Below are 18,002 nucleotides of genomic sequence, written 5' to 3' on the forward strand. Positions count from 1 at the left end.
TGTCACTGTAATCGCGATTAATGAATTAATAAATGAAGGAATCTTTTTCAAGGTTAATGCATTTTCAGACTAAGAATTAGGCTATTTAATTTTTTATATCCAACATTTTTTATCCAACCATCTAACATCGACAAGTCAATAGACCACGCGACCAGAATGACATCGTGATACGTGATTAATTCAAGAAATACATATTCGTTCGATTAATCGAATATTGAAAGACGATTATTCGAATGAATCGAATATTGGAAAATACCCCAACGATTAATCGATAATTAAGAGACGAATGAACTCTCAGAGTTTAAAGTCTCTCTAATTCATTACCGATTACCGATCGATAATCGAATAAATGAAAAATTTAGACATCACTATTGATGACATTGAGCTTCGTATTACGGAATGGGGGAGTAGGCATAACAATATGGGTTTGCAGAGGAAATGAAACACACTTTTAAAATGAAAATTATGAATGAAAATTATTTTTCCCAAATCAAATTACCACTATATGTAAATGAAAAGCACTTTTGCTTGCAAGTAGTGATAAAATATCATACAAAAATTTCGTTTAAAGATAATTTTATATTATAATGGTGAGTTTTGGCGAGAACATCTGAAAATTCATAGGAATTATTTTAAATTAGGGTCAGAACAACGTACTTTTAGTAGGTAAATAAGGCCAAAAAAAAATTTTCATACAAATTTTAGCATGTATTAGGGCCGACTAATCTGATAGAGAATAGTTGGTCTCATACAAACTAATGTTGTATCCAGATGTCGACACCATTCCGCCGCTCCGTCGTCAATGCGAACAGAATGTGTTGTTTACGTTGTCGGCCCATTAACGTAAACGTAAATCACGGCACACGATTTTTGCGGGTTTCCGATATTTTTTAAACGCTATTATTGTTCGTTTGTTGTTATTGTTCCTGTATAAACAGAAAATAATTTCATAATTTCTTGTGACAAACATAATATTGTTGGGAATTGAAATTTTTCGTTTCTGCTGTTTCGATATAAACCTTAACATATCCTCATATCATTACGTACCGCCCCGAAGATGACGTACAGGTTTATGTCAACCAAACATCAATGAATTAAACATAACTGTTCATGTGATGTGAGATGGATACATAGATAATTCGTACGGCTTGTGGCTTGTGAGTAGCTTTGATAATGAGTCACTCAATACAGCGACACGGCTCGGCATGGATGACTGATAGTGGTCGCTCTTGGAAATGATTGTTGATAACATTTAGTATCGTTTTTAGTTTGTTCCGGTTGAATTCGAGGATTCGATAAGTCCAATACCTGAAAAGTATGTCAATCAGTGTGTTTGAAGTTCATGATACAAAGTGAAAGTTTCATCTGGATGTGACATACATTGTGTGTCGACTAACAAATACTTCAATTCCATTCATCTTCTTTCTTTGTTTTTAAGAGGCTTTAAACTTTGCAGTTCATTCGCCTCTAATTCAATTCCATTTAGATCAGCTCAACAAAAGTGTTAACAATTGTTTGAAGTAAATAAAAAATCGCTTTGATCGAAAAATGGCAGCGTATCTCAACAATCAACAAAGGATGCAACGTCCAATGGATCCGGCCCACGAAATTATTCCTCTGCAACGTTTAACCACTAGGGAAGAGGCAACGGAAAGACAGAAAATTCGCGATATATTTGATAAAGTATAGAACTATGCTTCATTCAGAACTAAGAAATGCAACTCAATTTCATCTTTCTTTTCAGTACGATCGTGACAGAACAGGACTGTTGTCGATTCAGGAACTCAAACGAATGATAAACGCTCGCAGATGTCCTGATCTTCCGAAAGGATTTGTAAGACAAATGCTCAAAGCTGCCGACCACAATAATGATGGGCATTTGGATTTTGAAGAGTTCTATCAGATGTCCCGCGAGCACAATTATCTCTTCCGAGATATGTGCGTGCGATATTGCAAGTTGGTGGTGCCTAATCGGAATCCAGCTGTTGCGGATGAACCTGGTATGTAACATAACATGTTTAGGTTCAATTTGTAATTAATAAACTATTTCTCCCGAATACGCTTGCGATGCGCAGGATCGGCATTTCAAAGGCAAATTTCGGTTGGCACTGTTATTTCCGAGAGAGGTTGGTAGTAGCAGTTAATACGGTTGGTTTTCGGTTCATCACGGCTGTCTTTCACAAATCGATTGCTCATTTGCATCATCAATTTACGCTTCATTTCGCTCATTTTTGGAATCATTGCTAATTCAATTTTCCAAGGAATACACACATTTAGCTTTGTTATAGTTTTGCAATCATTTTACGTTTGGCGATAAGGCTTACTCACATTTAAATACTGATTCGACGCGCGCAAGCGTTATCTTTGGAATTGAGGTAGATTACACGCGGGGAGTTTGTATGGAAGTTGATAGCTTCGATTAAAACTGTTGTGAGTCACTCAGTTAGTATGACATCATTGCACTCACTTTATTTTACAACCTGTACTGACTATTTGGACAATGTTGTATCACTATATAACATGGGTGGCCAAACTTTTGGTTATGCCGGGCGACTATTTGTTGGAATGTCAGGCTGAGGTCTACCAACGTTAATGAATCATTAGAAAATGAATGAAGTACTAAACGATAAACTAAAATATAAGCTAAAGGAAAAATATAGATAATACCCCAGCAAACATTAAGTCGTATGAATAGCTATAATTGGAGGCGATATACATACAACCAAGACACATTTGTATGATATATGATGCAGATAACTAGCATATACACACAAAAGTGGAGGCGATATACGTATATGCCATATTTTGTACGCATATAAAGCCGTATATAACGATATGCGATGCTTTTTGGACTGATATGCGATTTGATACGACAACGTTACCACTCAATCCATCGATGACATGGAAAATCGTGTTTTTGCATTTTATGCGATTTTAGATATATATGATCGATATTTTGATTGATATTTTATGCGATTGTGATTTGATACGAAATTATATGTGACTTATCATGTGCAAAGTTATACGATTTAATGTTTGCTGGGACTAATAAATATTCTATGATAGATCATCCTATAAAAAGAGCAGAATTATAAGGAGTGTATCGAAAAGAACTTAAACTTTCTTAAACTTTCAAACATCAAAATGAAACTGAAAACGATCAGAAAGTGTTTACAAAAGTGAAATCTCTATTAAAGAATATTAAGTTTGCATAGCAACGAAATGAAAAAATCAAGCTTTTTTCTGATTTCTAAAAAATGATCGAATCTTAGATTCAACTCCACTCATCAAATTCTGTACAGTAATCTTTTTGCACTTTCTGGACGCTGCGGACCAATTCTTGTTGAACTTATATATATTTTTAGACACTGTATCATCCTTCTTGAGCTTGGCCTAGACAATTGCCCAGTAACGTTCAGTTGACCGCAGCTGAGGACAGTTAGGTGGGTTGAGGTCTTTTTCGACGAACATGATGTTGTTTTCCGAAAACCATTGTAGGGTGGATTTGGCATAATGTGCCGATGCCAAATCCTTTTTGTGAAAAAAATTGACGATCGCATGCCACACGTGCAAATGGCTTGCCAAACGAGCATTTTGGTCATTTTTTTTCCATCGCAACAGTCGTATCCGCTAATAGTAAACTCTCTCCAATCGATTTGGTATAAAATTGAGGTCCCGGTAGCGTTCTGGAATCTTCTTTGACGTATGTTTCCTCATCCAGTAGAATACACTGGTTGGGATTGTTTACAATATAGCTTTCGAGCTCGTGTTTTAGCGCGATCTTCCTGCTCCGGTGTTTGGCCACTTTTTGCCTTTTATAGGTCTTTAGACCAGATCTCTGTCTAATCCGCTGAATAATTCCAGTACTGGTTTTGAACTTCTTGGCCAAATCACGAATAGGTGCAGACCTGGGGCATTGCGCATTTCGAAACGAGTAACTCGAACTCAAATCGAATTGGTTTCAGTATTATGTATCTTTTTCAAGTTAATATTTTCAATGTACTAGATTTAGAGCAAAATTTGTCTCGTAGAGAAATGTAAAAATTTTGGGTTCGTTAACAAATCTAAGTCAAAGTGGTCGAAACGAACAAAAATCACTCGTTTCAAAATGCGCTATGTCCCCCTGTTCTTCTGAGTATAATTTATAACTTTTCGGTCCAATTTGTAACTTCTGCTGAAATCCTCGAAAGAACACTAATTACCGAACTTTGCGACGATTCGTTTAACACTTTCTGGGCAATCTTTATTTTTTTTTTTGTTATTTTGGGGTATGTAACACCCTTTGCAGTGCACCAATTGTGCAGAATTTTCATTTCAGTTTCCAAATAAATCCGCGACATTTCGAAAACCACTTTATGACCTCGACTAAATGACTTCTATTTCGATTTTTGACATGTAAACGTGCTCGGATTACACGACAAAAAAAAAGGTCACCCGTTTGTGTGTAATAACGTATTAAATGTTTAAGACTACTTTTCGATACACTCCTTGGTTTACTAAATAATTGATAAGTAAAACATATTTTTCATGAAAATCTTTTTATTAAGTATTGGAGAATGATTGAAGGAAATCGGCATTTCGTATGTCCATAAAGCATTTATTTTCCATGAAAAAAACACCCAAGTAGAGTATTAAATTCCTCAAAGTAAAAGATCTGTCTTTGGCGGAAAAAATTGGTTTGGTATTGGTATTGTTGGTACGACTGAAGGAAAAGAAAAAAATAAATTTAAAAAAATGCTGCTCTTTCTTGCTCTACTAAAGTTATTGAAATATCTAAAACAGGTCGGACTCGATTATCCGGAATTTTAGACTCGATTATCCGGAATTTTAGACTCGATTATCCGGAGTGTTTTATTTTTGATTTTCGGAAATTTTGAATAATTTCTATAATAATTCTACATTGAATAGTTAATATGGGTATCAATAGAAGGGGCTTGACTAGTAGAATGCAATTATTTATGAAAAATGCAAATCCAAGATGGCGGCCACTACAAAATGGCGGATTACATATTTTCTCAGAACTCCATCAATATGGGTCGCCGTCACAAAATGGTCGACTGTGTATTTTTTTGCAATCCCCTCAATATTGGTATCAAATGAAATGATTTGACTAATAGAATACAGTACAGGCCGGACTCGATTATATGTGATTCGATTAAATACAATTTTGGACTCGATTATATTTAGTTTGGAATTTTTTTTTTTATATTTCAAATATGACTTATTTCACGAAGAAATGTAACCTTTCAACGTTAAGGTGAAGTTTAAGTGGCTATTACATGTACAGTGGGGTAAAAATCGTGATTTTTGAAGATTTTGCTTGAATTTTCACCAGGAATTGTTTATATCGATATTGCAGCCAAATTAGGAAAGATAAAACTTATGCGTCAAAGAACAAATTGTGGAACGGTTAAAGAACTTCATTTTAATTGATAGAAACAAACTTGTTTAATATAAATTTTAGGGTAAAATTAATAATAACACATTAAAAATTATTAGCTTTTAAGTGTTTCACTTACAAAATGTTATTGAAATTCACTAATTTAGTTGTTCCACTTATCCTGTACTAAATTTTCTCATCTTTCAAATGAAAGCATCAGAATCATCCTCCGTAGCGTACTTTGTAATGTAAAGCCAGTATGAAGTAACAGAGTTCGAAACAAAAAAATAGTTCTATAACTCTGTCATTGTTGAAATTCGAACATATGCGTAGGAGGATTTTTTTTCATTAAATATGATCGTCTGAAAGAATCTAGATAAATTATTTTTTTTCATGTGAGAAAGGTGTTTTCTGACTTTAAGGGGATGAATTAAAAATCAAATTCCTCTTTTATTTTCAAAAAACTAAAAATACATGCAAAAAAAAAACAAATAAAGAAAAAAAATGTTTTGACTCGATTATCCGGAGTGAAAAAAATATGAATACTCCGGATAATCGAGTCCGACTTGTAAATATAAAAAATATGTCACTTATTAAAAATAGATGGCACATGAAATCGATTGTTACCCTAGAATTATCATTTAAACAACTTTGCATACCGTTGATTGGGGAGTGAGAATGGGTCATGGGGTTGAGATTGGATCATGGGAGTAAGATTGGGCGAGACATATTGCCAACTTTTCCAACTTTAAATTCCGAAAGTAAATTGAAATAAAACACACTTAGAATTCGAATTTCGATGAAACTTTTATTTCAAATTAAAGTTTGGTTTATGCCATTATGTGTGAAATACAACATCATTCAAATGTCTACCTAGGGCTTCCTCGCACACCTTGATCCGGAACAGGTAATTTTCGATGACTTTTCGGCACATATGGGGCGGTATCTCGGTCATAACTTCACGAATGTTGTCTTTCAAATGTTCAAGAGTTTGCGGAGAGTTGGCATAGACACGGTCTTTCGCATAACCCCACAAAAAAAAGTCTAGCGGGTTAAAATCGCATGATCTGGACGGCCAATTGACATCACCAAAGCGCGAAATTATGCGTCCCTCAACTTTCGTTCGCAATATGGCCATGTTCGGTCGTGTTGTGTGGCACGTGGCGCCGTCCTGCATCCATATCTTCAATTTGTGGCAAAAAAAAAAAAAGATTAACATGCGGCCATAGCGCTCACCATTCACAGTTACCGTCTCGCCGTCCTCATTTTCAAAGAAATACGGCCCGATGACTCCACCAGACCATAATGCGCACCAAACAATGACTTTTGGCGGATGCAATGGCCTCTCAACAATCACGTGTGGATTTTCTGAGCCTCATATACGGAAATTTTGGTTGTTCACATAGCCATCGAGCTCGAAATGTGCCTCATCGCTGAAGAAAATTTGATCCGAAAATTCAGCATTTTGCTGCTGTTGTTCGTTCACCCAATCGACGTATGCCCGACGCATTCCATGATTACCACGTTCTAATTTTTGTACCAGTTGGACTTTATATGGATGTAGGTGCAAGTCCAAATGCAAAATTCGCCACAATGATGTGTTTAACAAGCCCAGTTGCTGAGCACGCAGTGGAATCGAAACATTCGGGTCATCCTCCACACTGGCAGCAACAGCAGCAATATTTTTGGCCGAACGCACATTACGATGATGCACAGGTTTCACAATATCCGCTACGGATCCAGTTTGTTCGAATTTACGCACTACATTAGCGATTGTGTGCTCTGTTGACCGTCCATGACGACCAAAATCCGTCCGTAATGCTCGAAAAACATTTGCCGGTTTTTCATCATTTTTATACTATAATTTAACAAAATTAACACGTTGTGCGATGCTAAAACGATACATATTGTAAAATGGCAGACATTCAACTAACGATATGACGCTTTGGTTGACAGCTATGTCAAACGGTTGTCAGCGCAGGGCTGTATACTTTCGGAAGCCCGGAATGGAAAACTCTGTATTTCTAGTACAATGTGAGATAAAAAAATGGCGTTTTTGACCAAAGGCCATATTTAATTATTATCTGAAACGATGCCGAATACATTATATCGATAAATTCGAATAATAATTGGTTCGTGAAATACAACTTAACCCATAAAAAAAAAATTCACACCGAGTATTCAAGTTACTCTACAATTGGTGGGTCTTTATAAGGAAGACCTCGGCCCATTCACTGAACTTATAACAGGACACTCTCCTAGCGAACAAGATGATATTTGTCGCTTTTGTAATACCGAAAGCGAAACTTCGAATCGTTTACTATGCAATTACGGAGCTCTAATCAACTCTTCCGCACGGGTGCAAAAACTTCACTCTACGCCACTGGTACGAGTTATGACGAACAACTGGATATATAAAAATCAAATAACTAACAATCTGTATAAAACAAATTAAAACATAAACTTAGAAATATCTACTCTCACAACTAATATGATTCATTGAGATAATTAAAAACACCTTATACAATAATCACGACAAAAGGTAAAGGAATGTTTAACTCATTGCATGTGAAAAGGACACTATCCTAGATCAGCTGGCGGGCGCCTAGGAATAACTACGCGGGCGACCGGTAGACCGCGGACTACGCTTTGACCACCCATGCTATATAACATAGATGAATATTGTTTTCTATTGTTACAATTCCAACAGAACATTACATCTCCACAAATCCACTGAAGTGAAACTTGAACAATAAAACAGAACAGTTTAAGCAAGCTATGCTTTTCATTATTAAATAGTAGTAGGCTTTGAGATGAATAGCAAAAAGAAAGTGAGAATAATTTATACTTCTCAAACCAAAACTCCGAATCTTATACTTGATCCGAATCGGGATCACCACACAAGCAAACTATTCACTATTATCTTAATGTTCGCATCTCTGTTATTTTTATTTCGTCTTCAATATAAATGCTCAATGATGCTTCTTTGTCCTAAACCATTATTCTTCCAGATGGCGAATACGAACGGAGTATGTCCTTCTGGCCACCCCCGTTAACGATGATCGTATTTTCAATAGTCGAGATTATATTCTTTGTAGTAGACATTGTTGAAACTAATAAGTAAGTTTTGCCCTAATCATTTGCAAAAAAAATTATTCCTCATGGCATGCTTATGTTCCAACAGCCAGATGGGAACTAGCACAAATGGTCCGATGGCGACCCTGTTCATTTACAATCCTCAACTACGAGAACAAGCGTGGCGATTTGTAACGTATATGTTTGTACATATTGGGTAACTATTCATTTATATTCACGATTCGAGTATAGTTCTCTATCATTGTGTATCAGTTTCATGCATATTGTGATGAATCTACTGGTGCAGATCTTCCTTGGAGTCGCGCTCGAATTAGTTCACTGTTGGTGGCGTGTGGCATTGGTTTATTTAGCTGGAGTTGCAGCGGGCTCAATGGGAACGTCAATTTTCTCGCCAAGAGTATTTCTGGCCGGTGCTTCCGGGGGTGTATACGCACTCATTACTGCCCACATAGCTACTATTATAATGGTTGGTGAAATGTTATTGTATGTATGTATGAGTTTTCATAAAAATACCGCTTCTCTATTCCAGAACTGGAGTCAGATGGAATATGCCATAGTACAACTGTTTGTGTTCTTGGTATTCTGCGTTACGGATCTAAGCGTGTCAATCTACAACAGCATATACGATCCATTTGACAAGGTCGGATATATTGCTCACGCTAGTGGAGCCGTTGCTGGTTTCCTGGTTGGAATCGGGGTGCTTAGGAATCTGAAAGTTAACCCATGGGAGCGGAAGTTGTGGTGGCTTGCAGTGACAGTTTATTTCTCTCTGATGGGCGCTGGAGTACTGTTCCACATTCTCCATCCGAACCACTTCTATCCATTGTTTGCGTAAATCCCAGGAAGCAAACGATCGGTCGAGTGTATGGCGTCAGAACGGTTCACCAAACAAAATGCGTGTTATTATGACATAGTGCCTTTTCCAGATCAAAAGTATTGCATTTTACTTCGGAAAATGCATAAAAACTATTCTGTACAATCTTTTAGATAAGGCTAGCTTGTTTTATCGACAAATTTTGCGAAACGCAAAGCTATAACATAAGGTACTAATGTATTATTTTAAATGCAATTTACGCACAACTAGTTGTTATCGTTGTTTATTCATTTTAATAGATTTATTTATAGGTTTTTATATATATGTATTGAATAAACTTTTTTTTTATATTTTTGAGCGGTAATTTTTCTCCGAGTATAACGATGGGTTTTATTTATGTTAAAATATTTAATGATTAAACTTGTACATGTAATATATAAAATTAGTAGGAAGCATAATTTTTATTTCATATTACGAGCGGATTGTAACACATTAGGCCGCGGTGATACTGCCTGCAGCTTCTTACGAAAATAAGGCTGCACGAAACGCATACAATCGTGAGAAGTAAACAACCACATAGAATTGTATTGGTGTGGTTACATTGCTTCCCATTTGCTTCGTTCGAATTCGTCAGCTTCAATCGAACAAAATTGTTTGTTTCTTTTCGTCAGTTATCGCACAATCAAGTTTTCGTGCGTACTCCGAGCCAATGTAACCTTACTCTTAGGCGGCGGTGACACTGGATGCAGAAAAGCGATCGTACGAATTGTATGCAATTGGCGATCTAACGTACAAATTAGAGGCGAATGAACTGCAAAGTTTAAAGCCTCTTAAAAACAAAGAAACAAACGTACAAATCTACACCTAGGCGGCGCTGCGGTGAAAGTGATGATGGTTTTAAATTTTGCCATGTGAGCTTATGGAAGGTTTGTAGTTCTTTCCATAAATTACAATGTTATAATCATAAAAGATTATTTGATTGCGATGAGTTTGTAAGAAATTTCATTCTGCGCAACTTTATATATAACTTGTTATTTATTTACCTCTTTCAGTAGTGAAAACTATAAAAATGTTGACAATGGTTGAATTGGCGATCTAACGCAAAACGTAAACGATCGGTGAGACATCTGGATTTTGTTTTTGAACTAAGAAAATGATGCTAATGTAACCTACAACTCAAAAACAAATCAAATATTTTTTTACTTCCGGGCTTTCCAAGGTAGTTCTCACATGCAGGAATCGTGCATTTTTCTACTTGTGTTTGATTGTGCTCTCGAATTCCCTTCTTTAATTCAACCATTGTCAACATTTTTATAGTTTTCACTACTGAAAGAGGTAAATAAATAACATGTTATATATAAAATTACGCAGAATTAAATTTCTTACAAACTCATCGCAATCAAATAATCTTTTATGATTATAACATTGTAATTTATGGAAAGAACTACAAAGCTTCCATAAGCTCACATGGCAAAATTTAAAACTATCATCACTTTCACCGCAGCGCCGTCTAGGTGTAGATTTGTACGTTAGATCGCCAATTGAAGAAGGAAATTCGAGAGCACAATCAAACACAAGTAGAAAAATGCACGATTCCTGCATGTGAGAACTACCTTGGAAAGCCCGGAAGTAAAATATACGTGATTTGTTTTTGAGTTTTAGGTTACATTAGCATCATTTTCTTAGTTCAAAAACAAAATCCAGATGTTTTGCGTTAGATCGCCAATAGTGAAAGTAAACAACCACATTGAGTTGTATTGGTGTGGTTACATTGCTTCGTTCGATCTCGTCAGCTTCTATCGAACAAAATTGTTTGTTTCTATCCGCACAATCAAATTTTCGAGCGTACTCCGAGCCAATGTCACCTTACCCTTATTCTTAAGATTCTGGTCGGGGGTATAGATGACACCACTATAGACAAACATGTATGATTCCAGATTGACGAATTTACGTTGGATTTACAACCAGATGGCGCAGCGAATAAAATGAGGATGTTTTGTTTTTTTGGTATGAAATTCGTTCAAATTTTCTAGACAAATCAGAATTTATCTTCAAATTTCCCGGTTTCATGTATTCTACACGCGTATTTTACACGCTGAAAAGGTTAGAAAATCATCATTTTACAATGTGCTATGTATATTACGAGGAATGGCTTGTTATAAGTATTGTAACTTTTTTTTTCGACTAGGTAAACGATGAATAGGGTGTTTTGCGCTAAAAATACTGCAAATCCTTCTCGTATCGGCCCCTACATAATCAATTATATCAGCCTAGTTAGTGCGGACTGAACCAAATAGGCTGTTGTAGCAACCTTGCACACAATGTCCTATTAAGAAAAAGATGTACCCCTCGATTTCTTATTATCATCTGTCACTTTGGCATATTAGCGTTTATGTACATCCGTGAAATTTGCGATTGTCAGATTGAACTTCCGTCGTTACGTGTTCTCGAACATTCGAGTTAAGACTTCCGCAGAGTAGACATTAATAAAGTTACTTGTATAATAAAACGTGTTCTTTTAACGCCTCCGAACGCCGCGTATAAATTACGACAGTAATTTTCAGAAGTGGGATCAGCTCAGATTTGTTACAATCGTCGCGTAGAAATTGTGAAAATCTCCTGATTGGGAAGTGAGAAATCTAACGACGGATTCCAACGCGTTCATCGGAATCCACCAGCGAAAGCGAAATCGGCGGAAGCTCCATTGGTAGCGGGAGGCGTAGCGCCATACAATTTGTGTGGAAACTGACGGCAAGTTTCGATAAGCGGAATCAACGTGAACTTCATCGACAGCGGGAGGCGTAGCGCTAGATCCATCGTGTGAAAGAAAAACGGCAAACAGTCAGCGTCATGACTCGCAGACGACGCTCACAAATTCAACAGCAGCAAAATGAAGAAGAAAACTCAGAGAAAGAGGAGGAAATGAATAACGATGACGAGCGAGAAGTTAAAATGGAAGTCAGCGTTGGAGGAGAAAGATTCTTTCATCCGGAGGAACTGAAGCAGTTGGTTCCAGTTTTCAAAGAAGGAATCGATGTCAAACAATGGATTGAAGCCTTCGATCATTATCGGAAGCTGTATTTGTGGAGTGAAAAGTCAACACTACTTTACGCGTCGTGCCGATTAGCAGGAGCCGCTCATCAATGGTTCTTGGGCGTCCAGCAGCAAATTTCGTCTTGGAGAGATTTCAAGCGGATGATCTTACTGGCTTTTCCGGTTCGTGAAGATGAAGTGGATATTCATCGGAAGTTATCGAGATGTATCAAAGACTCGAAAGAATCATATGACAACTACGTTTTTCGGATGAATGCGCTGGGACAGAAAGGCAAGCTCAGCAACGCTGCGATTATCAAATACACAATTAGTGGTCTTTCGTACGATGCACTTTATCCAAGCATCGCGTCTCGGCAGTACGATAGTATATACGAGCTGCTAAATCAGATCCGATACTGTGAAGCGAACCAGGAACTGTTCAAGCGCCGTAGTTTACCGGCAAGGAGCCAGAAGTTTCAACCGACAGTTATCAATACGACACCGAAGAAGCCACAGGAAGAAAACCAAACATCGATACAGGCGATCCCGATCAAACGAAGCGACGAGTGTTACAATTGTCATGGCTCGGGACATATTTCGATTAATTGTCCCCAACCTCAACGACGACCAAGGTGCGGTGTATGCAGAAAGGTTGGACACGAAGAGCAGAACTGTTTCAAGCGGAATCAGGGCGATCAAAGAGGTGAACGTCAGCAACCAGTCGAATCGGCAAATCAATCATCAGAAGCCGGTGGAAGCAGCAGAAACACGGCGTACACAATTGGCGTGAAGGAAAAAACGAAACGAACGACGAACGAGGAATGCAAGTTTTTGGAAGTGGACCCAAATTCGATGTTGGCGTGTGACGTCATCATTGGTGGACGGTTGAAAACCATGAAGGCGATGGCGGACTCAGGTTGTCCGGTGAGTTTGATCTTGTATTTCGGATTTCATTAAAGTTAATAGGGCTAGCGATAGGGATCTAGTAGGTGTGAATGATTCTAAAATACAAATAGTAGGTACGTACTCGACTAGTATTGTGATCGATTCATTTGTTTATGTCGCAAATTTGACAATAGTTACCGATACCACGATGAAAGTAGATTTGCTTATGGGCCGAAGATTCCTTCAGGATAATGGTTTACGCGGATTAACGTTTCGTCGTGAAGTTGCATATGATGTCGAAGCGATGAAGAATGTTTTTGATGGCGAAGTGGATAGTAGTATTTTACTTGTCGATGAAAAAGTATATCTCGACACCGGTGATACAGTCGAAACGAGATCGCTGAGTGGTAAGGCTTACGAACTTTTCGAACGTAATTATTTGAACCGCGAAAAACCAGGCGAGTCTTTGATTAAGCATTGCGTGGAGATAAAATTAAAGGAAGATCGTTACTATAATGCAACCCCTCTACGTCTTAGCGATTATGAACGTAAGCAGCAGAATAGAATCGTGCAGGAAATGATGTCCAATGGGATAGTGCGTGAAAGCGATTCTCCGTATTCTAGTCGCGTTGTTTTAACTCGGAAGAAGAATGGCGAATATCGTCTTTGTGTTAATTTCGAACCGTTAAATAAATTAGTGGAACGCGATCATTTTCCATTACCGATCATTGAAGACCAAATCGCGAAGCTACAGGATCGTAAATATTTTACGTCGCTCGATATGAAAAATGGATTTTACCACGTGGACATTGCGGAAAACTCAAGAAAATATCTTTCATTTGTTACGGAAGAAGGACAGTATGAATTTAATAAGTTGCCATTTGGATATACGAATTCCCCGTCGATATTTGCGCGGTACGTGATGAAGGTTTTGAAGAAATATGTAGAATCGGGCGAGATTGTAGTATTCATTGATGACATTCTTGTGAGTACGGTTACAATTGATGAACATTTTGATTTATTATCCAGACTTTTTCGTACTTTAGCGGATAATCACATTGAGCTTAACATGAAAAAGTGTTCATTCCTTAAAACCGGCGTAGAGTTTCTTGGTTATTACGTGACGTTTAACCAAATTCGTCCTAGTAATCGACTCATTGAGAACGTGAGTAATTTTCCGGTACCAACAAACGATAAGGAGCTACATCGATTCTTAGGATTGATGAGTTATTTTCGAAAATTTATTCCGTTATATGAATTACAGAATCGTCGTGGATCAGATTTTAAGTTCGAAGCGAAACATTTTGAGTCATTCGAGAGACTTAAGGAAGCGTTGATATCGAAACCAGTTCTTAGTATTTACAGTCCGAAACTTGAAACGCAGCTTCATACGGACGCGTCTTCGAATGGTTTTGGTGGTATACTCGTACAGCATCAAGCGTATGATAATCAGTTTCATCCAACGATGTTTTTCTCACGTAAGATAACAGCGGCCGAATCTATACTCCACTCTTTCGAACTTGAGACGTTAGCTATCGTTTATAGCTTACAACGTTTTCGCGTGTATCTTTTCGGTATACATTTTACAATCGTGACTGATTGTAATTCACTTAAAGCGACGTTAGATAAGAAAGACGTAAATCCGAAAATTGCTCGTTGGGCACTTTTCTTGGAACAATTCGATTACACGGTTAAGCATCGGTCCGGCGCCAAAATGCAACACGTAGATGCATTGTCACGTATGTATTGTCATGTAGTAGAAGAAGTGGACGAATCATCTAACGTTTTTGAAAACGCGTTGTACCTGAATCAGATCAAAGATTCAAGGGTTGTTAGGATCAAAGTTGATCTAGAATTCGCTGATCTCAGAGCAAAGATTATGAGATATGCGATAATTTGCTTTTTCGTAAATATAAAAATCGTTTACTTTTATATATTCCGGAAACCATGGTCATTTTCAAGTACCATGGTAATCTCGGACATTTCGGAATCGATAAGGTTAGTGAGTTGATTAAACGTTCGTATTGGTTTCCAGGTTTGCGAGCTAAGTTAAAAGATCATATTTCAAGATGTGTGACGTGTATATCATTCAATCCGAAGCAGAATAAATTAGATGGACCGTTGAACCTCGTGGACAAAACGAATATTCCTTTTGCAACGATTCATATTGATCATTTAGGACCGTTAGACAGAACTAAAGGCAAAAACGAACATATCCTCGCTATAGTTGACGCGTTTACTAAATTTTTGAAATTGTATGCAACGAAAACTACCAATTCACGTGAAGTAATGAAACACTTGAAATCGTATTTTATCGCATATTCTACGCCAGATGTATTAATATCAGATCGTGGTACCGCTTTTACCTCAGATCAATCTAAATCATTCGCAAACGATCATGGAATTCGACACCAGCTTGTAGCCACTGCGTGTCCTCAGGCCAATGGACAAATTGAGCGCTATAATCGTACATTAATTCCGTTGTTAAGTAAGTTAGTAAAAGCTCGTAAGCAACAATGGGATACAGTATTAGTAAAAGCAGAATTTTTGTTGAACAACACGTTGAATCGCTCTATCGCAGATATACCCTCTCGGTTGTTATTTGGTGTACTGCAAAAACGATATGTCTCTGATGGTATGACAGATTACGTAAATGAGTTGAATTCGAAAAAAAGATGATCGGAATTTAATTGCAATCCGCGAAAATGCCGCGCAATCGATTAGCAAGCTTCAGAGATATAATAAAGAACAGTATGATAAACGTTGCAAGGTTCGTACGCATTACAACGAAGGTGATCTGGTATCGATTCGAAGCGTCAAGCAAGTAGGATTTAGAGGAAAATTACAGCCAAAATTTAAAGGCCCATACGTCATCAGAAAGGTTCTTGATCGAAATCGGTATCTGATTACAGATTTAGATGGATTTCAGGTATCCAATAGATATTTTGAAGGTATATTCGATCCTATGAACATGCGACTTTATCAGAAGAACGATAATAATGAGATTAACGATTTTTCAGATTCAGAAGTCGAGTATGAAGATGTTGAATATTTAGATGATGAATTTTAGTGGAAATTGAAACCAAATACTGCGATTGAAAAATATGTTGCATAACGAGTACATTAGCTAGAAGAGTAAAAAAACAACTGATATGTAAAATAAAATGAATGTAAACGAAAAAAAAACGATAAGCGAGAGAACACCAGCGTTTCAACTGTCGCGGCCGACAGTAGTGTCAGGATGGACGTGCTGTAGCAACCTTGCACACAATGTCCTATTAAGAAAAAGATGTACCCCTCGATTTCTTATTATCATCTGTCACTTTGGCATATTAGCGTTTATGTACATCCGTGAAATTTGCGATTGTCAGATTGAACTTCCGTCGTTACGTGTTCTCGAACATTCGAGTTAAGACTTCCGCAGAGTAGACATTAATAAAGTTACTTGTACAATAAAACGTGTTCTTTTAACGCCTCCGAACGCCGCGTATAAATTACGACACTGTCAAAAAAGATCCAATTGAAATGTCAAAAGAGATCCAACGATCAGGAGTGTTATTTTTCTTATGATAATCAACACTATAAAAGAGGTATTGTTGTCAAAGGCAAAATAATTAAAATTATAAAATGAACGAACTAAATTTTTCAATTGCATCTCTGAAAGAGCATCTCAGCCTTTCATTAAGCAACGCATTTTTAATGTCCCCTCTCTGACATAACGTTTTTCCGAACGAAATAAAAACAAACAAAGTCAGAGTCCCGTAAATGTTTACTCCTGCGATTTGAAAATATTCAATAAAAAGTGGAAGGAAGAGATGCCAGATGATTTTTAAAAAAAGTCTGTAAAAACATGTGAATGTCTGTTAAAAATATGGAAAAGTCTATAAAAGTGTGCAGATCTATAGAAATGTCTTTTAACGTTAATTTTCACATATTCATTAATACTTTGTACATCGCGATGCACGTAAGATTGTATTTTGTATATATATACAACCATTCCATGCCAAACCAATATAGTGGTTCTCAGATCTTCGTCAAAAGTGGTAATTTTGTTCTTTATCGCAAAACATTAGACTCGTATTTTTTTTTATTTTTTCATTAGGGTGCCCATTTCCATTTTAGGGTGATCCAAAAAATCATTTTTTCCACTTTTTCCCAAAATGACTTTTTTCAAAAATTTATAACTTTCGAACCACTTAACCGATTTAGATGATCGACACATCAAATTGAAGCCAATGAGCTATAATTGAGAAATATTGAACTTGCAGATAATATGGATCCTATTTTCGTAATTATTGATTGTAGTCGTTTTTTAATGTTTTCATGGTTTTGGACTAGGGGGCACCATTTTTTTAAATATTTTTTCTTGAAAGGTTAGAATTTTTTTCATAAAATATCTTGATATTAGATATGCTATTTTTTCGTTTTTGAAATATGATTTTTCAAAACTAATCGATGATTTGAAAAACAATTTTCCCCATTTTTCCCACTACAAAAAGTCATAACTTTCGAACCATTGGACCGATTCATATCATCGGTATATCAAATTGAAGCTTACGAGTTATTTTTCTTTGAAAAAATATTCCTTTGCGAAAAAATTGAATTTTTGTTTTTGTAATTATTGATTGAGTTAGTTTTTCATAGATTTCTCGGTTAAAGATAGAAGCGCTATATTTTTCTATATTTTTTATGGAAAGCTGAGGATTATTTACCTAACATATCTCGATATCAAAGATGCTATAATTATCGTTTTTAAGTTATAATTTTGTAAATTTTACATTTAACATATTCATA

The 18,002-nt window shown here is 36.7% G+C and overlaps 2 protein-coding genes across 6 annotated transcripts; both read left to right on the top strand.

Moving 5' to 3' along the window:
* Nucleotides 1-856: 856 nt before the first annotated feature.
* Nucleotides 857-9,828, top strand: LOC129769732 (rhomboid-related protein 2). 5 transcript variants are annotated; one of them, XM_055772171.1, is made up of 9 exons: nt 857-1,157; nt 1,269-1,315; nt 1,556-1,683; nt 1,745-2,000; nt 2,076-2,126; nt 8,392-8,500; nt 8,565-8,672; nt 8,729-8,942; nt 9,006-9,827. In XM_055772171.1, the coding sequence occupies exons 3-9, from the start codon at nt 1,579-1,581 to the stop codon at nt 9,309-9,311; spliced, it is 1,149 nt and encodes a 382-aa protein (XP_055628146.1). In that variant the 5' UTR covers nt 857-1,157; nt 1,269-1,315; nt 1,556-1,578; the 3' UTR covers nt 9,312-9,827. The 5 variants fall into 5 exon arrangements, with proteins under 5 accessions (XP_055628146.1, XP_055628145.1, XP_055628144.1 ...); XM_055772170.1 differs by having other exon boundaries at nt 1,487-1,683; nt 9,006-9,750; XM_055772169.1 differs by having other exon boundaries at nt 1,439-1,683; nt 9,006-9,747.
* A 2,312-nt stretch (nt 9,829-12,140) lies between these two features.
* Nucleotides 12,141-14,695, top strand: LOC129766284 (uncharacterized). Its single transcript, XM_055766804.1, has 4 exons — nt 12,141-13,239; nt 13,283-14,373; nt 14,473-14,648; nt 14,692-14,695. Exons 1-4 carry the CDS (start codon nt 12,141-12,143, stop codon nt 14,693-14,695), a joined length of 2,370 nt encoding a protein of 789 aa, XP_055622779.1.
* Nucleotides 14,696-18,002: the final 3,307 nt, after the last annotated feature.

This window comes from Toxorhynchites rutilus, chromosome 2 (genome assembly GCF_029784135.1).
Source record: "Toxorhynchites rutilus septentrionalis strain SRP chromosome 2, ASM2978413v1, whole genome shotgun sequence".
Taxonomy (NCBI): domain Eukaryota; kingdom Metazoa; phylum Arthropoda; class Insecta; order Diptera; family Culicidae; genus Toxorhynchites; species Toxorhynchites rutilus.